The following is a 23,742-nucleotide window of genomic DNA, read 5'->3' on the forward strand; positions in this document are numbered from 1 at the left end:
TCTGATGGAAGGTCCATCATGTAAGCCACAGGTTTGTCTCTATAGAGATGTTATTGGTGTATATATATATATATATATATATATATATATATATATATATATATATATATATATATATATATATATATATATATATGATAGTAAATGCATACAAACAGAACAAACCATGCTATTTATTTTTTTTAACAGATACCAAGATAAGACAATTAAAAGAAAATGATAAAAGAGCTGAATCAGAAAGGTCTGTGTCTGCTCTTCTGCAACAACAGCAGTGTGTCTTGGCTAAACCGATATGTGAGCTTCTTCTTCACCTTCAATATCTCTCCAGATCTGGCATAGTTTCTGAGTGCGCGGGACATCTTCTGGTAAGTCATGGGTCTCTTGTTACCCTTTCGTTGACCCCATAGTGCAGCCACCTGGTCCTTGTTGGTGGATGAGAAGCGGAAAACCCCAATGCATGATGGGACCCAGGAAACACAATGGGCCATAGTGGGATCTTCCAACAGCTCAAATAGAAAGTGAAACAACCGCACCCTCTTACCTGTGAACAGAGGTTTAGTTATAATTGAACAAATGCAATGTGGTAGAGGATTTATTGGGGAGTGGTGCCAAACCATAACAGTTCTTGCTAATTGTTTCCTACCTTTCCCAGAAAACTTATTTTCAGATCAGGTACAGGTTAATGGTGAGAATGACTGTGTAAACAACACTATGGTTATCAGTGTGATATGTTAAATGAGACTACTGACTGATGTGCTGCATGGCTCTAGTCCTTTACTGTAAAGGGAAGGGCTCTTATTTGTTTTGTGGTTTTGTTTCCCTCAAGCTGCAGGCAATAACAATATCTAGTGACCAGAAAAAGCAGAACTCACCACTCCCTGTTGCTCTGGCCTGGCATTTATGCTGAGATGATTGCGTTGTTGATCCAAAGTTTGGCACCGACCCTGGTAATGTGCCTGTGAGTTCTGCTGGACATATGTCATGAGATGGCAGAGGCTGATGATCCTGTGATGAGATGACAAAGATGGTTAAAATAAGTATAAATTGCTATAGTGATGAACGAGTTGGATTACATTTAAATGATAATAATTTGAAATACTTACTGGTGACTCATTGTTGATCTGCTGCAGTTGATGAGAAAGGGAACCCACATACTGCTCATTTAAAGAAACAGGTGCGGACCATTGTACTAAAATAAACAACAAAAAAATGCTAATGCATCTCTGTAGATGTTGTGCACACTGCTACACAAACATGGCGGATTTTGCTAATAGTAGTAGTTTTTTGACATTTGTTCTCTTGCTATATATGAAAACTAATGAATGTAGAGTATTCTTAAAGCTATACTTACAATATTCTGGACTATAGCTTTGGTAGCACTCTTCTAGAAAATCCATAATCACCTCCAAATCAGACTGAGAGTCCTGAAAAGGTGCACAGCCAGTTAGTTATTGTTATCACAGATAAATCCATTGGGTATAGTTACGTACCATTATCATATAGTTCTCCCACAGTGGTGCAGTCTAAGAGTTTAACTGAGTCTGAGTGTCTGTTGAAAGCAGACATTTAATATACCCCCGTAAGGTCTGACTTTCCATAACACCTCACTTCGACTAAACAATGACCACCAGCCCACAAAGCCAACAGGGGGCCCGACATTGCACCCCTGTCCTGACCACATCCTCCCCACTACTGCAGATAAGGCAAGGTCTGGAGCGGCCTGTCACACTCTCAGGAAGAACTCACTTGCCGCCATATTTTTCCTCACAGGATATGTTCTAACTTGAGGCCATTTGGCCTACCTCTTGTTGTATTTCATGCTACACTGACACTGGAAAATTATTCAGAGCTATTTTAAAACTCAAAAGTTTGTTCAAATGAAATTTATTGACACAAATACATATTACATACATATTAATACATTGTTTCCAAGCAAATATACAGCAAATTGATAAATATTATATGGCTCTTTCGATAAATTAAGCAGTATTTCTTTTAAGAAAATAGCATTATATTATACAAAATATACATTTAAGAATTTGGTTACCAAAGAAGTCACCTTCAGATGGTGAGGATTTCCTCGTGCCATGGTTGGATGTTTATCATATTCATCTGACTTCACAGTATGATTATCACTGCAATATTGTGTGGATACTAACAGTTTGCTCTTCTTTAAAAAGCAAAATGTGTGTTTATTAACATGTGATCTTCCTCTTTGGTAGAGTGCCAGAAAACGATACATGTGCAAAGGAACATGGAATATTGAAATATCACAATATCCATTTGTGAGTAGACACAATCCCTGCTGCAAGAATGCAGAATATTTGTATCATATTGTGAGATAACACGGTTTACTCTTTTTTATGATGTGTTGTAACCGGAATATTTTATATTGTGGACAATGAGATCATTATTGAAAATGTATGCCTCAACTCTACTTGATAGGCTTTATAGATCACTAATCTAACTTATGTTTTGTTCAAGACTTGATGTGTGAGGTGTAGCTTTGACACAGGTCGTAGTCTTCAGACATCAGATAGTGTCCGTACCAGTTGTGGCTTTCGCCTGATGTGAAGCTGCCGTAGGCCTGGTCACCATGGGTCTGCTGCTGTGGGCAGTGTTCCTCTTGTGCAGGCTGACGGGGCAGGGCCACATTCACCTGTGAGGAGCCCAGACGGTGCAGGATGTCCGGATTAAACTGGTATGTGAGTTTGCGACGCACCTTGATGATCTCACCAGTGCGGCTATAGTTTCTGAGGGCTCGAGCCATCTTTTGATATGTCATGGTTTTGCGGTTGCCTTTGCGCTGACCCCAGCACTCTGCCAGTTTCTCCTTATTCTTTGAGATGAAGTGAAAAGTGCCACTGCCGCTGTCTGTCCACTGGATGGAGTCACACATATTTGGATCGTTTAGAGCTTGGTGGAGGTATTCATACAATCTGAGCTTCTTCCGCCCTAAAAAGGTAACAGTTAGTTTAGCTTAGTTATTTTAATTACATATTGAGCTTATGGCCCTCATGCTTAAAGGGGCATTCTGTAGCTTTTTGGTGACCCAGTTATGTCCATGGAGATGCTATTGCTTTGGAAGGAAGGTTCCACAGTATGGCGTGTATGTATCTATCTTATTATTATTTAGTTGCAGTTGTTTGCATTGCTAATAAAAATAACTTACAAATTCTTGGTCTATGGTAGCCTCTCCACAGGTCTGACCTGTAACTGGTGGCATCACCTGCTGGTTTACATGGATATGGATAAGTTTATTGTCATACCGTGAAACTTTACAGGAAAAAGCAAAAACACCTTCATGGAGCACCTTCATTGTTTGGCGGAGTCTCCATCAGATCAATTACATAATGCACATATTAATTATGTAACGGTTAGTTGACAATTGGGTTACCTTTGTTGCTCTGTGGTGGTGGGATTGTGTAGAAATGGGGCGGTTCTGGGGGTAGAGATTGGCTCAATGGTACATCTGGAAGAGCTGGGGTCCATGGCTGCTGCTGTAAGACAAAAGAACAAGGTTTTTCATCAAAATATCGTATAATATGACTGGCTGTGTTCTGTGTGTGGCATTAGATTCCTTACAGCTGTGTCACTCCAGTCATTAGTGGAGACTGCTGCATCAGAGGGATGAGGGACCAGGTACCAAGGCTGTTGGACTGTGGTCAGCGTCTCATGATAGGAATACTCTGAAATGACCAGATTTTCAGACATAATATGACATTTTTCTTTTTGTTAAGTGGCAAACCTCTATCTATCTATCTATCTATCTATCTTATATCTGACTGCCTATCTATTTATTTATCCAGTCATCATATTAAATTGCAAATGATAAGCTCTGTGCATACCGGAATCATAGTAAGAATTATTTGAATGCTGTTGAATAACATCAATTGCATCCTGGAAGTTCTGGTTGAAGTCGCCATCTATGGAACTCTAAAACATACACAAATGCCTTTAAGATAAATATGAAACTATATTCAACAGTTATATAAACATAAAATATGAACATAGTTAAGGTTCTTGCTGGACTCACCATGTTATGTAGTTGTGCCCTCAGCGGACCACTTGTGCTCAAATTGGTGCGTTGGACTATTTAGTCAGGGTCATATATATACAGTACCTGTTTACTGTTAGTAACGTCATCTTTTACATAAACACTTCTCTTTTTTGAAAACATAGATCAGATACACATCTAGCTATCTTGCCACTCACCGGAGATCACAATCTTTAAACAACAAAGCTCTTTTATTGTGCACTTAACCACTTAATAATACCACCAATTCCAAGTGACCCCAGGATTTGCATGTTACGGGTTATCATCTAACACTAATCATTTGTGGTCTTTGGTAAAACAGTTTTCTGTAAATTAAATTAAACAAACCTTTGCAAAGGCATTGATGAGCAGCTATTATTATTGAAGGTTGTGTAATAAAAGAGGGAGTAGATTTACTTTTTTTTAACTAACCAAAAGTAATTCAATTAATTTGACAATGACAATAATCATTTTATAGTTATGTAATGCTTAATACTATAATAGTATTTGTTTGGGTTTTTATGTTACATGTAGAGTACCATTAATTCTAACCAGCATTCTTTACACTTTGAGTGATAATGCATGTGTGCATACAGACTGGTGGTGCTGTCCTGGTGCTGAAGTTAATATCTCATAAAAACATATTGAGCTCCAATTACCAAGACTATAAAGGTTAATGGTTAATGGTGTGGTCAATACTGTTAACCTCATGCCCTGTTTTTTTTTTTCAGAAAGCATCCCTCTGTACAAATAAACACTAGCTTTTTGAGAAGTAATTTTTTATCTTGGACGTTCCGTTTTAAATATCAACCGACTCTTGGCACTGAAGTTCCTCTTTTGTCCCGGTAAAAGGTAATGACAGTAAGGGCTTAAGACTGAGTTAAAAACAAAGGCACAAACAGAACAGAACCTGACTGAGGCTCAATGAGTGCATCCACCTTTATTTAACTAGAGTTCTGTGAGTAAGATGGATAATACATGTGCCATTATGGGGGCAGTGTGTTAGTGGAGTGAAAGTGTGGTGGTGTGTTTCCTGCTTGGGCTGTGCTGATAAAAACAAAAGAACCACAATGCTGCTCCATTCTCCCTACTGCTGACTGACATCTAATCCATAAATTTAAACTGAGACCCACAGCTGAACTCTTACATGATTACTGGGTAAACTTAACTAGTAAATTATATTCTCATAAACAAGGAGTGTACTGTCCTGTTGGATATAAGAATTGCCCTAATAAGGTATCAAAAGTGACAAAAAAATGTGTACCCTTTAGCTAAAATGTATACCAAAAGTCCACTACATACTAATTAATGGGTACATACTTATTCAATAGCTTGTTTGGGTTTCTGGAGGTGTTTTTTCAGTATACTTTTATACAATTGTAGTAATGCAAATAGCATGTTAAATGTTTTCATGTGCTACCCTGGTTGTCCAAACAAACCAGCACTTTTGTTCCTCTTCTTAATTCAATAGCTGCATGCATGCAGAGCAGGCCAGCTAACCACAGCACAGAATGCTTCTATTGTTCTCTATTTACTGGCACTCAGTGAAAATCAAGAAGTGTTAAGTCATGGATGGATAATGACTATTACAGAGAATGCAGCATTAACCGCAAATCCAGATAACAAAACTAATATCATGCCAGATTACTTATATGTCCAGGAAAATTACTCCAAAAACTTGATTTCTGTTTTATTATGGAGTCAACTCATTATTTAATTTTATTATTAGTTGAGTATAAGTAGTTCAATTTTATATAACTATTAAATATGAAAAAGAAAAGAGAAAAAACAAAGGATTTATATTATATTGTAAAAGAAAATGTGCTCAGTAGACAGGTGGGAACTATTTGATTTGAAAGAGGTTTTATTGGGCTCTCAGAGTGGTTTTATTTTCTTAGAAGGGCCACAGCTCCATAGGCCATTACTCCTACAACTGCGACAAGAGCAGCGCCTCCACATAGCAGCACAGGCACTTCTATGAAAGTCTGTGTTTTGGCAGGTTTAGACTTAAAGTGTTCTCTTTGTGGCGATGATGCCTGGTCTGAATGTTTCTGTGATGACTCTGGATCGTCTGCTGCAGTTTTCACTATGGGAGGATTTATTGGTGCGAGGATAGAGGGAGGATGAAGGCCCAGTGGTGTGGAGAGGAGCTCCTCAGGGTCCCCAGTTGAGGAGCTGAGGACAGGGGTTGAGCTGTTGGATGGAGGGTCCAGCTGCAAAATAGGCAAAGGGGGCAATGCCATTGGAGGAACAACCTGCATGAACTTTGAAGTTTGCGGAGCCTGGATGTCCTCCTCTGACTCCACACTGAACTGGCTCAGTCCACTGGTCATTGGCTCTTCATCCCTATGCTCCTTCTCTGGCTCCTGCTCCTCCTCGGGGCCCAAAGGCTCTGCCTCAGAGGACGAGTGATCCTCATCTGCAGCCGGAGTGCCACTGTCACTACTGCCCAGACTCTGAGTGTCTGCATCCTCCATTGTCGACCAGGAGGAGACCAGAAAGCTCTCACTTTGCCATGGACCAGGCCTGTCCATGTGTGTCAAGGGCGGAGGAGTAAATGAACCAACCTCACCCTCTCCACTGCCCTCCCTGGTTTCATTTGGGTGCTTCCCCTCCAGAATGATCTCTGCAATACACAAAGTTACTGTTACTTATATCATATGATCAGTTCAATTGTTACAGGTTTATTTTACCTATAATTACGAGAGTATCTACTACAATTCACAATTTATTAAAAATAAAAGGAAATAGTCCCTAAAAAGGGCAATGTACTTTCAGTTGCATGATACTGCACTATTCATCAGTTAAGGAAAGATTTCAACAAACAGGTAAATCAAATTGTAAAACATAGCTTTCTATTGTTATGTGTCTGTCCCAGTGACAGCACTAAGTCTGAGATTGGAAAAAGTTTTTCACTCCTAATTATAGTTCTGGCCTGCATATTTTACTATCTTTAGTAACTGTACATTCCCATCTGTTTAGAGTCGTGGAAGCTATTCAAGTTATATTACATGTGACTTAGGGAAGGGAAGGAGTGATATACAGAAAGCTTAATTTAATCAAATTTGGAAAAAAAAAAAAGTTTCTAAACATGATAAATTTAAACTTTTTATCCATATTAATTTAGTTTTGATATTAACATGCATATGAATATATTAGTATTCATCCCTGTTTCTCTGTGTAATTCATTGTATTTATTATTGTCCTGTGTTAAACTTTTGTAATATTTAAATATTGTTCCATTCTTTTTTTTTTTTTTTTTTTTTTTTATTATTCATTTAGGATTTCTAGGCTTCATTTGACTTTAGTAATTCATAATAAACCCATGTTATGCCTAATATGTTAATATGAGAGGAGAAAATGTGTTGTTTTTACACAGATTTATTTAGAGGTCAAACTGAATTTGTAAAGACAGCAGCCTTTGTAGCACACTTTTTACAACGCACCATAACAGGATGGTTAATATAGCCCAGAGGCCTAGGTTTAGGCTATTAAACATATACTACTGTAGTCTTATTGACCATACTGAGGAAAAGGAAAATGGCATAATGACAATCATCATTCATACCTGAGTCTTCAAAGTGGAGAGAAGTTTTTTTTGTTTGGTCAAATGCAGAGAAAAAAAGCAATGTCAAGAAGAAGGGAGAAACAAACACTATAAACACATGCAAACTCTGCAAACTGGTAGTGCTCATTATATTCCAGAATGAACGAGTCGTGCTCTCTCTCTCTCTCTCTCTCTCTCTCTTTCTCTCTCTCTCTCTCTCTCTCTCCCTTCCCCCTCTTTCCAAAAGGTCTGGTTCCATCTAGTGTCTGAACCCAGCATCTTACTTAAATAAAGATGAAAACATGTATAATGTAATCACACAAAGCGCATTATGAAAACCATTATAGTGCTGTCTTAATCTTGTACTAGTAGAGACTATTTCACATCTTTATGAAAGAGCAGTGTGGCATAGTGTGACCGGAAGTAAATATCACGTGATCTCGCGAATCAGCTGATCCTTCGTAGACATCTTTACGAGTCACGACCCAACTGCTGCGATTAATTCATAGAGGCTCATTTGTGATTTTAAGGTACCCAGACAATTGCTATTGCTAAAATAGACATATATATGCAGCAGACCTTTGTCTCCACGCGCTGTGAGTCTCATTCACGTGTATCTCGGTGTTTTTTCTTCATCTTCCCCCCACAGGCCCGACAGGATATTTGACAGCAGCCATGGCTCTTAGCGATGCCGACGTACAGAAGCAGGTAAATGTTGATTTTAACCTCCAGCTGGAATGGGACTGCTTCCTCCTGTATGTACAAAGCGAGTTTTTTTGTTGGAGATGAACATATACGCTTGATTCCCAATTGTACGTCTAAGAGGGATGTAGACAAAAGTGACATTGACATAGCAACATGCTAACAGTAAAAAAAATATATATATATTATTTGGTACAGGAGATTAGAAAACATGCCTGAAAGAAAATGGTAAATTGTGTGTTTGTACATATTCTTAATGGAAAATATTGTAACATTTTCAAGATGGATGGATCACATCACATGACGAACACATGCATTATCTTACAACAGGAACTGCTGATGAGAACGGGAAATATAATCTTAAAGTTAAATGAATCTAGCAAAAAATAATATCACTTATCATATTACCTGTGCACCTTGCACAAATAGTTATTGAGTGAACACATAAATAAAAAAAATGTCCCACTATAGTGCTAAAAGCAATTTCTTTGCATTCACAGCTTAGTGAGAACATAACTGCAAAACATCCCAATTCAAAATTGTTCCCATATCTTCTCCACTCTTGTTCATATTAATTATTAATGTTATTATTAATTTCTACAGATCAAGCACATGATGGCCTTCATTGAACAGGAGGCCAATGAGAAAGCAGAAGAGATTGATGCCAAGGTATAACACAACAAAAACAACTTTATTAAACACGTGTTATTATCTTTGCTGTTTTATACTCAAATTGCTTCCAGTAGAAGTATTTTGTAATGGAACATGATGTCATTTAGCCTTACTATATATTTAGTTTTACTAAACTGAACTTTACATTAAGTTATATGTTTTAAATGTATTATCTATTAAAAGGTACATGCCATATAATCCGGACAACGCTTGTATTTTTGTCTTTTACACTTTGAGTTACGTGCAATAGGGAAAGAACATTTACATATTTATTTCTAGGCCGAAGAAGAGTTCAACATTGAGAAAGGGCGATTGGTTCAAACTCAGCGGTTGAAGATAATGGAGTACTATGAAAAGAAAGAGAAGCAGATTGAGCAGCAAAAGAAAATGTGAGTCACAGTTCCAAAATGTGAGAAAAGCCAAAAAAAAAACCTAATACAGATGTTTTGTCAGACACTACAAGGTGACAAATGCATCTTTTTTTCCCCAGCCAAATGTCTAACCTCATGAACCAGGCTCGACTGAAGGTACTGAAAGCTCGTGACGACATGATCTCAGTAAGTCGCATTTACACAATTATAAAAATACGCATTGTTGTTTTTAAGAATAATGTAATTTAAAAAAAAAATGTTTTTAGGAAATGTTAAATGAAGCTCGTCAGAGGCTTGCAAACATTGCAAAGGATCCAGCCAGGTATCCAGCTCTGATGGATGGCTTGATTTTACAGGTTGGTCAGTCATTTAGTCAAGAGGTATTTTTATATGGTATTAATAATTGTATCATTATCTACACAACACTTCTATCAAAAGGGGTTGTATCAACTTTTGGAGCCAAAAGTATCAATTCGCTGCCGTAAGCAAGATGTCCAGATGGTTCAGGTAACTGTGTGTGTGCGTTTTTATATACACCAATTTGAAAATGGTTCACTGAATAAACATATTTTAACTAATTTTACAGACGTCAATTCAGAAGAATATCCCTATTTATAAAGCTGCTGTGAAAACTAATCTGGAAGTGCGCATTGATCAGGACAATTACCTCTCCCCAGATATGTAAGAGAAACTGCCACATTTTGCATGAGTGGTTTGATTTTTTTTTTTTACAATTTTACATCTAATTGACTTTTGGTATTTATTTCAGTTCTGGAGGCATTGAGCTCTATAATGGTAATGGCAAAATCAAAGTGTCCAACACGTTGGAGAGCAGACTGGACCTCATGGCTCAACAGGTATAAGCTCAAATGAGAACATATACAGCCGAAACCAGAAGTTTACGTACACTATATAAAAATACATGTTTTTTTCCATCACTTTCTGACATGAAATCAGACTAACAGGAAACTGTTTTAAGTCAATTAGGATTTATTTGCTAAATGCCAGAATGAGAATTTTTTGAGAATTTTTCCATTACTCTCTTCAAAGTCAGATGTTTACATAAATTTCATTAATATTGCTTATAAACTGCAACTTCAGTCAAACGTTTTGGGGAATGTTGGTCCATTCCTCCTGACAGAACTGGTGTAACTGAGCAAAGTTTGTTGGCTACCTTGCTCGCACATGCCTTTTCAGGTAGGTCCATAAATTTTCAGTTGGAATTAGATCAGGGCTTTGTGATGGCCACTCCAAAACATTTAATTTGTTATCCTTAAACCACTTTGTGACCAGTTTGGCAGTATGTTTCAGGTCATTGTCCATTTGAAAGACCCATTTGTACCCGTGTTTTAACTTCCTGGCTGATGTCTTGAAATGTTGCTTCAGTATTTCCACATAATGTTTTTTTCCCATGATGCCATCTATTTTGTGAAGTGTACCAGTCCATCCTATAACAAAACAATCCCACAGCATGATGCTGTCTTCCCCGTATTTCACAGTTGGGATGGTGTTCTCAGGCTTGCAAGTGTCCTCCTTTTTCCTCCAAATTTAATGATACTCATTAAGGCCAAACAGTTGAATTTTAGTTTTGTCAGGACACAGGACATGTCTCCAAAAATTAAGGTCCCTTGCCCCTTTTTATGTTTCTTTTGGAGTAATGGCTTCTTCCTGGCAGAGTGTCCTTTCAGCCTATGTCGGTACAGTACTCATTTCACTGTGGATAATGACACACTCTTACCAGCTTCAGCAGCATCTTCACAGGTCTTTTGCTTTTGTTCTTGGGTTGATATGCACATTCAGACCAAGGCACATTTATCTTTGGACACAGAACCTCCTTTCTGAGCGGTATGATGGATGGTCATTCCCATAGGCTTTAGGAGAGAGGACAGATGAACGCGGCAAATTCAGGCATCTGGAAATTGCACCCAAGGATAAACCAGACTTGTGCAAGTCTACAACTCTCTTCCTGATATCTTGGCTGATTTTTTTCTGACGTTCCCTTGATGTTACACAAAGAAGCAGTGTGTTTCAGATGTGCCTTCAAATACATCCACAAGTGTGTCTCTAATTAACCCAAATTGTCTTCTCTCAGTATTCTGGCATTTAACAAATAGAAATAATTTTGGTAATCCTAACTGACCTAAAACATGAAGTTTTGTCTGAAAAGTCAAAAAAGCATGTCTTTTTATATAGTGTATGTAAGTTTCTAGTTTCAACTGTAATATTTTAATGAAGTTTGCCTTTATTTTCTTTTCCTCTTTGATCTTAATGACAATTCATAACACATTTGCATATTAACATAACATGTATTTTCAGATGATGCCTGAAATCCGAGTGGCTCTTTTTGGTGCCAATCCAAATCGCAAATTTATGGATTGAGAGCATCTGCTTTATTGTACAAGATCCATGTTCATTTTTTTTATTTTGTCATATCCATTTCTTGTTTGTGAAATTATTTTAAGCTCAAAGATGCATTGTGTTGTGTGATGTATTGCTGTATTTTTGTTCTGTGCATTAAGGGACGTGATTTTCAATTTACAGATGTGGTCATGGTCGGTGCACAGTTGTAATGACTGGTTTACTTTGCTGCTCCTTGAGGGTCTCTGTTTACACTATTCAGTCAGGGACGAGTTGTTAACAATTGGTTTAACAGTTGCTCTCTAATTGGATCTGTCTTCACAGCACACTGTTTTTCCAGAGTCAGTTTTGCTGCTGGATATCAACTCCAACCAGTCACATGGAGAAAATATCCTATCCGTAGTAACCAAACGACACATAATCACATCCAAAATATGTTTAGTAGATGTTGCAGTGACTGACTGCTTTATTTTTCCTCCATGCTAAATGTCATTCCAGAGGGCACTATATGTATATGAAGATATGAAGAACTTTCCAGATTAAATTATATGTATGTGTGGTTGTATTTTGTTTTATCTTTTTTGACGGTGTCTCAGCTTAAATGTCATTATGTGGAAATGTACACAATAATAAAACTGTAAATCATTATTGCCTCTTGCTGTTTTCCTTATTGTTGAGCATTTTGGCAGATTTTTTCCCCCTTACACTGGCCATTCATGCCCTATTCATTAGTTTATCACATGTTTTTTGTCAGACAAAAATGCCCCAATTATGCAGTTACTCGCAGTACTTTGCTGACATGCTCAAGTGAGAGCACTGTGGAAAACAAGTGGAGATAGGACTAAGGCAACAACGCTACAGTTCATTTACTGGTGAGTATTTTGTCTTTAAATGTTAGAAAGCTTTTTGATTTGTGTCTAAACTATGAATGGGTTTGGTAATTCAATATTCTGTTATCCTCAGATGTCATGGTTATAATTGCAAACGTCTTGTGTTCATCCTGACAATCCATTCTGAGCTACAGTCTGTTTTGACTTTAAGAAAATGTTTTTTTTTTTAACAAATTAGTGGTGGGATTAGAAATGCTGAAAGTACTGTAGATTAATTTGGGTCATTTGTAATTGTGCTTGTGCCCTTTTAACTACAATGTTTTACTAAACTATTTTTCACAATTAACACTTATTCACCCAATTGGAAATATAAGTTATTTTACTTTACACAGGTATTCACAAGTATTAAAAGCAATGAGCTGTAAGTCTATTTTCATTAAATTAATAGGCTTCTTATACCTGAGTGTAAGGTATAAGAAGCCTATTAATATAATGTGTGGTAAACTGTTGTAGAAATTAATATTAATAAAAGAGTTGGGCAGCAATATTTTTTTTAATCATGATTAATATATATTTTTTAATTGATGCAATAAAATGTGCCCTAATAAATACCAAATGTACATTTTAAATTTGTAATCACTACAGTTTGGTTAGGAGAGTCAAACTAAGAGTTTTTTTGTTTTTGTTTTTTTCATTCCTAGAATCTAAGACCATGATCAGTGCTACACCTCCCTGATCTACTGAAGGACATGTTTGTTTGGCAGAGGTGGGCCGTTGCCTCCTGTGTGACCCTCCTGTGGCTTGGGAGGGTCAGCTTTGGGGTGCCAGATCCTGCTCGGAGAGAACAGCTACTGCGTGATGAGGCCTCTCGACAGACAGGGGGCAAGATGTCTTTGTCCATTGCTGAGCAAAAACTGAATTCGCATCTGCACAAGCTGAAGCTGCAGGAGATGTCAGCTACAAAGTTTCCCCCTGCCATGCACTTCTTCAGTGCAAAACCTCTCATTCAAAACAGCCCTGTTTATAAACTAATACAAAAGATGCCCAAAGGTGAGGACGGCTCTGTTATATATTGTATCCAAAATATATATTTAAAATTACAAAGAAGCATTTATATTAAGAAAACCAATATTGTCATTAAACGTCTGTTTCGTGCTGTAACTTGTGTGTTTACAAAGGAGCTGCCCTCCACATTCACAGCACATCAATGGTCAGTGTGGAGTGGCTGGTGAAGAATGTGACCTATAGGCCTCACTGCTACATCTGCTTCACTTGGGACAATTCCGTCCGCTTCCTCTTCTCTGACAAACAGCCTTTCCCCAGATGGGACTGCTTGTACTGGCAACTGTTGGAGGCACTCAGAGCTAGGATAGGAGATCCAACAAGATTTGATGATAGGTGACAATTTATTCATAAATTTCAGTGACATACTTTATTACATGAAAATAAAAATATATATATTTTAAATTGCTTAATTGCAATGAAGATGGAAACCCTGAATAGTATTTAATGCCTCAATATTCAAACGCATATTGTTTGTGCTGATCACCAGGTAGTATGAAAAAAGAAGGTCAAAGACATTAAGCCTAAAACCTATTAATATGCAAATCCATGGATATGAATGTATCCTGAAATAAATTTAACCTGTCCTTGTGCATTGAAATTTATTTTATTATCATTTGTAACCTGACTTTGAGTATAAAATGTGTTTTATTTTCAGCTTAATGCAGCACCTCACACTATTCACGGAGGACCCTGAAAGGGAGTACCCAAATCAGAATGTAGTTTGGGAGAAATTTGAGAAAGCCTTCATTGCAGCTGCGGGACTAATTACTCATGCTCCTGTGCTAAGAGACTACATCTACAAAGGCTTAGAGGAGCTTTACTATGACAACATTATGTACCTGGAGTTGCGCAGTGGCCTATCAAGGGTGTGTGTTTCCATCAGTGTTGTCATAAGCTCTGTGCATTTATTTGCTTTAATAAGGGGGATTAAACATTACACTATTAAACAGGTACTATAGTTGTTGTCATAAAAGGGGTGGTATTAGTAGCAGTAGCAATAGTAACAATATTTTTTAGCAAAATGAACAGTGCTAGAAGTAGAATACATTTAGATTAAAGCTTTAGTACTAACTGATATATTTTATGCATTTTTTATTTGTTACAGACATATGAGCTTGATGGCACCATTCATGACAAAGTGTGGACTCTTAAAGTCTTTCAGGAGGTCACACAAATGTTTGTGCAAGATCATCCAGACTTTCTTGGAGCTCGTATAATCATTTCTGCCCACAGGTGCCCTTGGTTAAAGCTTGGATCCTTACATTCTTGATATTTGAAAATTCTTTACTTGCTGTAATCAAAATCAAATTAATATAATTGAATATTTTGCTTTATTTAATTACCTCTTCATGAGTCAGGAAATGTATACAGAGCATTAAAATCTGTTTTCGAATTATTCAATCAAGCAAATATCTAACATCAAGTCAGATACAGACTGTGTGACTGGGCCTAAATGTTATAATTTATATTACCAACTGTTCTTCAGGGCTCTGGGAGTATCTGAGGTGAAAACAGTTGTGAAAGAAGCTATTCAACTGCAGAAGGACTTTCCAGATGTGGTGGCTGGCTTTGACATAGTAAGACGTATTCATTTTATACATTCAAATCATTGTTTTGTAGATGGATGTTTTGTTTTGTTTTTTTAATTGCATGTTGTTTCTGTAAAGGTTGGCAGAGAAGATGATGGGCGGACACTCTGGTTTTTTAGGGAGGCACTTTCTTTGCCTGCACAACTTGGTGCCACTCTTCCCTTTTTCTTCCATGCTGGAGAGACAGGTGCAAAACAAACAATGCAATATTGTATATTGATGTTAAATGTGTTATCTAAAGTAGTTGTCTGCAGAGTAAAGCTTCTGTGGCTTATTCACAGATGATGAAGGATCAGATGTGGACCAAAACATTCTGGATGCCCTTTTGTTCAACACATCTCGTATTGGTCATGGCTATGCTATAGCTCATCACCCTCTGGCCAAAGAGCTATCCCGAAAAAGAAATATAGCTGTTGAATTATGTCCCATTTCTAACCAGGTGCGGACTCTTTATATTCAGTATGCAGTATTGATGAATGCTCCACCAATAGTACACACATTAGAAGGTGTGATTGTTTGGGAGCCAGATTATGAATTCAATTTTATAAGTATTCATGTTTATTGGTATGTTTGTATTGCATTGAACAGGTAACAAAGCCATCATCGTCTTTTGAGAGTCAAAAATGCATTGTGTTTGGTTAAACCCACTGAGTGAGAATGTGATGGAGGCTGACCAATAGGAGTAGTGGGTGGAGAAGTGTGTTTGAGCATAGAGCTGCAAAGAAAAAGAGAAAAGAGAAGAGAAGCACTGACAAAATACAATATTATTTATTTTTGACAATGGGATCCTTACCTGTCCTAGGTGTTGAAGCTGGTTTCAGATCTGAGAAACCATCCCGCTGTTGTGCTGATGTCTGAGGGCCACCCACTGGTCATCAGCTCAGACGACCCCTCTCTGTTTGGAACGTCAGGCCTTTCATATGACTTTTACCAAGCCTTTGTTGGAATAGGTGGACTCAAGGCGAATCTAGGCACTTTGAAGGAACTTGCTTCTAATTCAATAAGGTGTCTGCTATTGTTATTTATTTTTAACATTGCATATGATATAAAATAATGTTGCTACTATTACATTAATTTACTAAACTGATTGAAGTATATACTAGTAGTTTTCACTTAGTTCTTCATTTTTTTTCCAGATACAGCTCACTACCCACTAATCTGAAAAACAAACTCCATGACATGTGGCTGGAAAAATGGGATTTGTTTATTGCAAACAATAGTTGACCATAAGTGGCTGTTTGATGTATTGGCTTCAGAGAAATGGTGGTATGAAATAAAGCATTTCCTGATTAATTGAGGTATTTATTGAATTTACTTATCTTTATCAATTTTAGCATGTGACCTTGATATGACCAAACCTGGTAGTGTATGACCTCTTGTTGATTTCATTTATTTAATAACAGCTCCCATTTAACAAGAGCAAAATGTACTGGATATTTTCATCATAGCAGAGTTACACAGTTGAGTTAAATACTTAGTATTACGTAGTACGTTTTGTTTATAGTAAACTGCAATATTGATATAAAATTGCTTAATAACAGAAAATTTCATTGACTTTTCAAAACTACAGAACTGATGGACACCAACCTCTTCACAGTGGCATTTCACCATTTACAGTTGAAACCAGAGGTTTACATACACTGCATAAAAAGACATATGCTTTTTTTCTCACAGTCTGACATGAAATCAGACAACTTTTCCTATTTTAGGTCAATGAGGATTACCAAAATGATTTGTATTTACTAAATGCCAGAATAATGAGAGAAGGATTTTTTAAAGACTTTTTCATTACTTCTGCAAAGTCATAAGTTTACATACAGTAAGATTACTATGCATTTAAAAGAATTTGGGAAAACCTAGATGATGATCTCATGTCTTTGTTAGCCTCTGATAGGTTTATTGGCAACATTTGAGCTAATTAGAGACACACCTGTGGATGTATTTGAAGGCACACCTGAAACACACTGCTTCTTTGTGTAACATTATGGGAAAGTCAAAAGAAATCAGAAAGATAATTGTGGACGTTCATCTGCTCAAACAATTATATGCAAATATAAACACCATGGGAATGTCCATCCATCATACTACTTAGAAAGGAGATGGGTTCTGTGTCCCAGAGATGAACGTGCTTTGGTCCGAAATGTACATATCAACCCAAGACCAAAAGCAAAAGACCTTGTGAAGATGTTGACTGAAGCTGGTAAGAGTGTGTCATTATCCACAGAGAAACGATTACTGTACTGACATGGGCTGAAAGGCTACTTTGCCAGGAAGAAGCCATTACTCCAAAAGAAACATAAAAAGCCAAATTACAGTTTGCAAATGCACAAAGGGACCAAGACCTTAATTTTTTGGAGACATGTCCTATGGTCTCATGAAACTAAAATTGAACTGTTTGGCCATAATGAGCATCGCGACATTTGGAGGAAAAAGGGGGAAGCTTGCAAGGCTGAGAACAGCATCCCAAACATGAAATACAGGAGTGGTAGCATCATGTTGGGGGGCTGTTTTGCTGCAGGAGGAACTGGTGCACTTCACAAAGTTGATGGCATCATGAGAAAAGAACATTATGTGGAAATACTAAAGCAACATCTCAAGGCATCAGCCAGGAAGTTAAAGCTTGGGCACAAATGGACAATTACCTGTCTTTTTCAAACACGTTAAGGCAAAATTTGGTTCACCCTAAGGACAAAACCTCAAGCCATAAACAAAGTAATGTAGTCTACTCCATTCAGTGTAGTGAAGAGTGCAGTGAGCGTTACATTGGAGAAACTAAACAGCTACTCCATAAGAGAATGTACCAACACCGGCGGGAGAATTCCTCTGGACCCCAGTCCGCCGTACATCTCCAACTGTACATGTTTTTATTCTTTTTGGATGACCCAGAGTCAGATTTTTTAAATAATTGCAAGCAAGTACAGACCAGTGGGCAGAAATAAGGAATAGGTTAAAAAAAAGGCATTTTCTGAGCTCTCAAGCCTTGAATACAGGACAATGCAGGATTTCTCAAAAATGCATGAAGCAACTAAATACAACTTAGAGTAAGCTTATAGTTTTAAGGGTATTTTCTTTTTACATAATGTTATCTTTCAATCAGTGTCTCATTAAATTGAAAATGTCTCCTGAATTTCCCCCTGTGGGGATCAATAAGTTATCAATCTACCTCCATCTTGTGCTACTAATGATATTTTGTATTCTCCAGTGCTAATCGGTGCACTGCTGAATGACTTTGTTTTTAAAAGTAAAATGTATTATACATAATATTATGAAAAAAATGTACTATTGACCAATACAGCAGTATTATGTCAATGATATGAAAATGGGCATACTTTTTTGGCTGGGACTGGTCTTTCTAAGCGCACCAGTCTGGTCTGAAAGATTCATACATGCACCACAGCGCTCAGTCAAATGCATGAGCATGCGGAGAGGAGTTAAAATCAATTTTGATGACCTCACTATATCAAACACTCCACCCCCTCCTGATTTGGTTGCCTCACACACAGCAACTTCTCACTCTAGTAACTCAGGTAGCAGGTTTGGTGGGAAAACGTTTAACTGGACATAATGACTTGTACATTGGGAACAAAGTGAACTAAATTAAGTATGTTTTGGTCTTAGTGAGGAAAATTGAGATCCATGCTATAAAAATAACATTTTGTAATATAGACTACATTGTGAGGTTTTTAAACATCTGAAAATCCTAAACATCAATTGTACTCAATAGCTCTGCTGAATTGAGACAGTCAGCAATTTTTAAGTTGTGCTTTTGAACCCTTATTTATTTAGTTTATCTTTTTGTGCTTTGTCAGGTTTGATGATCCTTTCTGTCAATATGATTGTAGCCAATGATTTTATAATTGTATCATGCTGTGTATTTTAGACATGATGTTGAGTTAATGCATGTGTTTTCATGCTCAAGGTGTCAGAGTAGAATACTTGAGTGCTCCTGAGTTGGCAAAACTCTCAGATAGTGGAAACTGTACTTGGACCTTTATTTAATTTCGTTCTGTGCCTCACATCATTTATCTACTTTTCTGGGAGCAGTGCAAGCTTTGTATAGTTGCTTATGGAGAACAGGCATCCTCATGTTAGCAAGGAAAAGACAAAGTATCATAGATACAACATTTAGGTATACAAACACACCATTTTATAAAACATATGCATCCAAAATTATTTTGTCAGGTTCAATGTGACATTTTTACAAATCATATTTCAGAGTATTAGTCTGTATAAAACACCAAAATAACTTGTATTTACTCAAAATGGAAGCATCAGCCACGTAATTTGTAACATTTATTTTCTTGTTTTATACATACATGGAGTTACATAAAGTTATAATAACAATTGCAAATTTAATTTCATTTTCACTAAAGGCAGTTAAAGAAATTTCAAATGAAAATAACTAAAGAACTATATAAAAAAAAGACGACTAAAACCAGAGCTGGACTTTCATTGTCATCTTTGACCAGCCAATATTGTGTACAGCCTCAAGCAGGTTTTGCAGCACAAATAGTCTGCACTGGAAGTAGTTAAACACAAACTGTGTCTCCTAAGGATGTGTGTACATCACAAGGCAGTCTTTATGGAAAAACAGCCAGAAAACATGTAAAGAGAAAATGGTCAATTACTTGCAACACTGGGGTGAAGTGGCTTAACTCGAACCAGACGGGACAGTCCCAGGCGCAGACCCTGACCTGGAGATATCACAGAAGGACTGCTTGATGGAGGACTTTTACCAATTTGGCCTGTGAGAAATGTGAAAAAAGACAACAAAGTTCAAGAAAAATAACAAATATTATGTGACGATGATAGCAATTAATTTCATCAACTTGTGTCAGACCTGGCGGGTTCCACTTTGGTACCCTGCTTGTGGCTGGACTCAGGCATATAGCAGATTTCGCTGCCTTCGAGGAGGCTGATCTCGAGAGGTCGGATGAGTTTTTGTTGGTGAGGGGAGTCCTTGTTGGGGTGTAGGGAACTTTAAGCAAGAAAAGAAAACATAAAATGCTGGGTAAGGATAAAAAAGAAAAAAAGATATATGAGAAATTAGAAATAGAAACTGCAACCCTCAGAAAAGTCAAAGCTGAGTGGCAATTTGAGATGGTTTGAACAAACTGATGGATGGATGTTTAGGTAAAAAATAATAACTGTATAAGGATAACATGGTTTGTGTGAGGGGGCCAAGGATAAAAGTAGCTGAAAAACAATTGGCTTGGGAATGGGGTGAAGCATTAGGGTCACGTGAACCCAACATACTGCTATTAAGTAGCAGCTATAGCTATCTTCTAAAAGGTTTAGCTTCAGTTTGAGTCTGTACATGTGCCTGCTCACAGCAGAGGCTGCACAAAAAGCCTGTAATCAAGGCGAATATTTCTTGAGCCTGCAATCATGGTGAAGGTCTCATAAGGCTCAAAAAGATAATTTATTAATCAAGTTGTAAGTGGCCTATTGGAGTTTTCTGACAACTTTTCTTTAGATCAAAGGCAGATTAAGCAATTGGAGGGACGGGTAAACGTATACCTGAGTGTTTGAACAGTAACTAAATATAAATCTCAGACAAATCATAAGTATACAAACCTTTTGACTTTTGTGGCTGCTTGTCTTTTTTAGTAGATGGCGGTTGTTTGGCTTTTCCTTTCTTGGTTATTTCCCCCTTTTTAGTCTTGCTTGCCTTTTTAACAGTAAATTCCTCATCTTCACTGTCATGTTCACTGTAATCATTGTCACTTTCTGAGTCTATAGAAAGATATATTTAAGTAAACATTTGTTTGTCATCACAGTTGTAATTGCCAAGATTTCAAATAAAAGCAACCTGAAGCAACACAGGGCTGATAATCATCATCTTGTGTTTTCTCTTTACTTCTCTTCAAGTCAGAAGCCTCTTTCATTTCTTTTGATGGTGCATTTGAGTCTGATGTTATTTGGTCCAGACCTGTAAAATAAACAATTGCATTAAATTTCTAACTTATTACACAGAACATCAGGAAAACATGATAGATGTACCTAGACGCATGGTGTCTACACTGCAGTTGGATAGATGTGGTGATAAACATGACGGTTCCGTGTTCTCATCTACTGGAGTTCGGACAAATGAAAACTCTTTTGAAAACAATTTCTAGAGGTAAATTAAGGCTTATTTGCAATAACAACAGGATCTTCTTGTGTTAAAGTACAGTTTACCTTGTAAAACTGATGACGGAGTTGATGTTTCACATGATGGGTTTAGCAAGGAAAGAGAAATGGCTGCTTCTAGATCTCGTTCAAGGATTTTTGCATCCACAGATTTTCTGAAAATTATACATACATACATGTATACACATACATACATATATATATATATTAAACTTTAAAATAGCAAAATAGCAACATACCTGCTCTTTTGACTTATTAGTGATCTTGAGTTGAACTCTTGACTAGAAATGCATTTTTGTTGTTTCACTGCTTCTTTAGCCCTTTTACAAGGTGGTTTCTTAGCAAAATCCTCATCTGTAACAGAATTATAAAAGAAATCATTGTGAACCCAAAACAGACTTCACCAGAGGAAAAGGGATCAAATAGGTTCAGAATGACAATGACAAACAAGGCGTAGTACAGTTGTTGAGCACAGTATCTTGATAAGAGGTAATACTAGGGTGACTAGACGTCCTGATTTACCTGGGACAGTCCCAGCTTTGAGCCCTTTGCCCCTTGTCCCAGCAGATTTATTAAAAAACACTGATTAGTCCCAATTTGTTACCTGACAACAGTAAAGAGAGGCATAAATTGTCATTCTTTTTTTTTTTCAAGATTATATACAGACCCATTAGTGAGTCGAGAATGTGTTCTTCTGAGTTTTATTCATACCAACCATCCCAACACAGGTGTGTCAGTTTTTTATTTTAAAAATCTAGTCACCCTAGGTAATACTATGGCTGAGCATTGTATTTATCATACAGGTTTCAAAATGAACAATACTGATAAGGACACCATCAGCACGTCTAAAGACACAAATAGCAAAGTTACCAACTCACCATCATCTTCAAAGTCCTTGAACTCACAGTAATTCACACTTTTTGTCTTTCTGTATCAGAAAAAAAAGTTAGCAACAGAAGCCCAGAGAGCTGCAGGTAAAACGTGTGAAATACCTTGATGGTCTGTCCATTCTTTCAAGTTAGTCTATCGCTGCGACTTATTAGCCATTTGTCAATAAACTGAATATTTATGTTATAAAACAGCTTAACAAAACGTTTTTCTATGTTGTCGTGCAAACTTACTCTTAAAAATATCGTGTAACTTTGAGTTTTGAGCGTTAAATTAATCAGCACGAAAACAATTTTAATCTGTTTTTCGAGTAGCCCGCCTGAATAACTGGAATACGGAAGTGACGAATAGTAACTGTGGCCCGCCCCTTCCGTGTCTTCGGTAGACTTGGCAAAATAAAATAAAATAAATAAAAACTAAAACATTTGTGTGTAGAAAAGGTAACATAGATAACATACGAAATGTCTTATTTTCAGAGAGATAGCCTAAACAAACGTCAAGCTCCAAAAAATATGTTTTTTCTGCTCGGTTTTCTGTTGTGCTATGGGCTGTGGTGTTGAGATTTCTTAAACATGTCAAATTGTATAAACGAGGGCTACTACAGCCACATTTGTAAAAGTACAAATAGCTTAATTAATGTGTGTTGTGCATAAAATGTTTGCATTTCTGATTACAGGCCAAACAAACTCTCCATGCGTATGGATGTAAACCTAATTATGTTTTACATTGTTCAAATCAATTTAGTTTGTCTTTTTTGCAGACATGATGGGGAGCTGGAGTTGAGGAGTCTGTTTTTGTCCAGTAGATGGCAGTGCGACTCTTGGTAATGACAAACTGTTGCACCTTAAGGTACAGTTTATTCTTGTCATTATATCGTCCAATAAATATAATAGATGGAACAATAATTTTAATAATTATCATATGTACAATTTATTTGCTGTATATTGTAAAATTGTATTTGTTTGTAATATGATGAGATTTTGCTTGTAGAATAAGTAACTGTGGCTGATTATTGCTTTATTCCGCTGTTTTTATTTGCACCTCATACCTTTGAATGATTATAAAAGGGACTATCCTGCTCTATTGGTATTTACTGTATTGTCAGTGGCATAATGGAGTTTCAGTATAATTGTTTATCTCAGTATTTTTTCTGTAGCATTATATCATGCTTTAAAATTTGTTATCATGACAGGCCTAGGTACAATCTCCCAGTGCAGTCATAGATGTGTGACATCGTGATAGACATGACACCACACTGAAGGGGTTAGCACTGGCCCTCTGAAGTGCAATAAAAGAACAAATTTTCATTTTTTTACCACACATGTTAGAGAGCAATCACCAATTCAAAGGTTGTCATTTTCCAGTTTGTGAGTGGGCTGCTGTCTGTCGCGGTTTGTCACACAGAGGACCTGGAAAAGACTTTCAAGGATTTGATGGTCCATCTCTTTGACTCCAGACAAGGAAGGGCCCTGTGGTCACACATTCCTCCACTCCTACAGCTCTGCCTACAGCCATGACCAAAATATCAAATACACTCATGCAAACATTATGG

The 23,742-nt window shown here is 37.1% G+C and overlaps 6 protein-coding genes across 9 annotated transcripts; 2 read left to right on the forward strand and 4 right to left on the reverse strand.

Moving 5' to 3' along the window:
- Positions 1-233: 233 nt before the first annotated feature.
- Positions 234-2,089, reverse strand: spi2 (Spi-2 proto-oncogene). Its single transcript, XM_055231539.1, has 3 exons — positions 2,048-2,089; positions 873-1,005; positions 234-541 (listed from the first exon to the last, which is right to left on the reverse strand). The coding sequence occupies exons 1-3, from the start codon at positions 2,087-2,089 to the stop codon at positions 234-236; spliced, it is 483 nt and encodes a 160-aa protein (XP_055087514.1).
- Positions 1,972-4,074, reverse strand: spic (Spi-C transcription factor (Spi-1/PU.1 related)). Of its 2 annotated transcripts, none has more exons than XM_033989941.2 (5): positions 4,037-4,074; positions 3,849-3,936; positions 3,586-3,689; positions 3,398-3,497; positions 1,972-2,955 (listed from the first exon to the last, which is right to left on the reverse strand). In XM_033989941.2, the coding sequence occupies exons 1-5, from the start codon at positions 4,037-4,039 to the stop codon at positions 2,480-2,482; spliced, it is 771 nt and encodes a 256-aa protein (XP_033845832.1). In that variant the 5' UTR covers positions 4,040-4,074; the 3' UTR covers positions 1,972-2,479. The 2 variants fall into 2 exon arrangements, with proteins under 2 accessions (XP_033845832.1, XP_033845831.1); XM_033989940.2 differs by having other exon boundaries at positions 3,398-3,500.
- Positions 4,075-5,882: 1,808 nt separating this feature from the next.
- Positions 5,883-7,764, reverse strand: si:ch211-214j24.14 (uncharacterized protein LOC559160 homolog). The gene is made up of 2 exons (XM_055231675.1): positions 7,605-7,764; positions 5,883-6,662 (listed from the first exon to the last, which is right to left on the reverse strand). Exons 1-2 carry the CDS (start codon positions 7,729-7,731, stop codon positions 5,923-5,925), a joined length of 867 nt encoding a protein of 288 aa, XP_055087650.1. The 5' UTR covers positions 7,732-7,764; the 3' UTR covers positions 5,883-5,922.
- A 258-nt stretch (positions 7,765-8,022) lies between these two features.
- atp6v1e1b (ATPase H+ transporting V1 subunit E1b) lies at positions 8,023-12,333 on the forward strand. 2 transcript variants are annotated; one of them, XM_033989755.2, is made up of 10 exons: positions 8,023-8,113; positions 8,233-8,291; positions 8,889-8,954; positions 9,237-9,346; positions 9,448-9,514; positions 9,595-9,684; positions 9,767-9,835; positions 9,915-10,009; positions 10,098-10,185; positions 11,645-12,333. In XM_033989755.2, exons 2-10 carry the CDS (start codon positions 8,259-8,261, stop codon positions 11,705-11,707), a joined length of 681 nt encoding a protein of 226 aa, XP_033845646.1. In that variant the 5' UTR covers positions 8,023-8,113; positions 8,233-8,258; the 3' UTR covers positions 11,708-12,333. The 2 variants fall into 2 exon arrangements, with proteins under 2 accessions (XP_033845646.1, XP_055087469.1); XM_055231494.1 differs by lacking the exon at positions 8,023-8,113 and having other exon boundaries at positions 8,120-8,291; positions 11,645-12,332.
- Positions 12,334-13,232: 899 nt separating this feature from the next.
- On the forward strand, positions 13,233-16,430 carry ada2b (adenosine deaminase 2b). Of its 2 annotated transcripts, none has more exons than XM_055231595.1 (9): positions 13,233-13,566; positions 13,695-13,914; positions 14,237-14,447; positions 14,687-14,814; positions 15,068-15,158; positions 15,249-15,357; positions 15,452-15,609; positions 15,973-16,179; positions 16,311-16,430. In XM_055231595.1, the coding sequence occupies exons 1-9, from the start codon at positions 13,266-13,268 to the stop codon at positions 16,392-16,394; spliced, it is 1,509 nt and encodes a 502-aa protein (XP_055087570.1). In that variant the 5' UTR covers positions 13,233-13,265; the 3' UTR covers positions 16,395-16,430. The 2 variants fall into 2 exon arrangements, with proteins under 2 accessions (XP_055087570.1, XP_033845216.1); XM_033989325.2 differs by having other exon boundaries at positions 15,973-16,175; positions 16,307-16,430.
- Positions 16,431-19,701: 3,271 nt separating this feature from the next.
- rad51ap1 (RAD51 associated protein 1) lies at positions 19,702-22,539 on the reverse strand. Its single transcript, XM_055231670.1, has 9 exons — positions 22,295-22,539; positions 22,181-22,230; positions 21,542-21,656; positions 21,351-21,457; positions 21,174-21,269; positions 20,983-21,102; positions 20,748-20,906; positions 20,011-20,148; positions 19,702-19,915 (listed from the first exon to the last, which is right to left on the reverse strand). Exons 1-9 carry the CDS (start codon positions 22,309-22,311, stop codon positions 19,791-19,793), a joined length of 927 nt encoding a protein of 308 aa, XP_055087645.1. The 5' UTR covers positions 22,312-22,539; the 3' UTR covers positions 19,702-19,790.
- Positions 22,540-23,742: the final 1,203 nt, after the last annotated feature.

This window comes from Periophthalmus magnuspinnatus, chromosome 23 (assembly GCF_009829125.3).
Source record: "Periophthalmus magnuspinnatus isolate fPerMag1 chromosome 23, fPerMag1.2.pri, whole genome shotgun sequence".
NCBI lineage: Eukaryota > Metazoa > Chordata > Actinopteri > Gobiiformes > Gobiidae > Periophthalmus > Periophthalmus magnuspinnatus.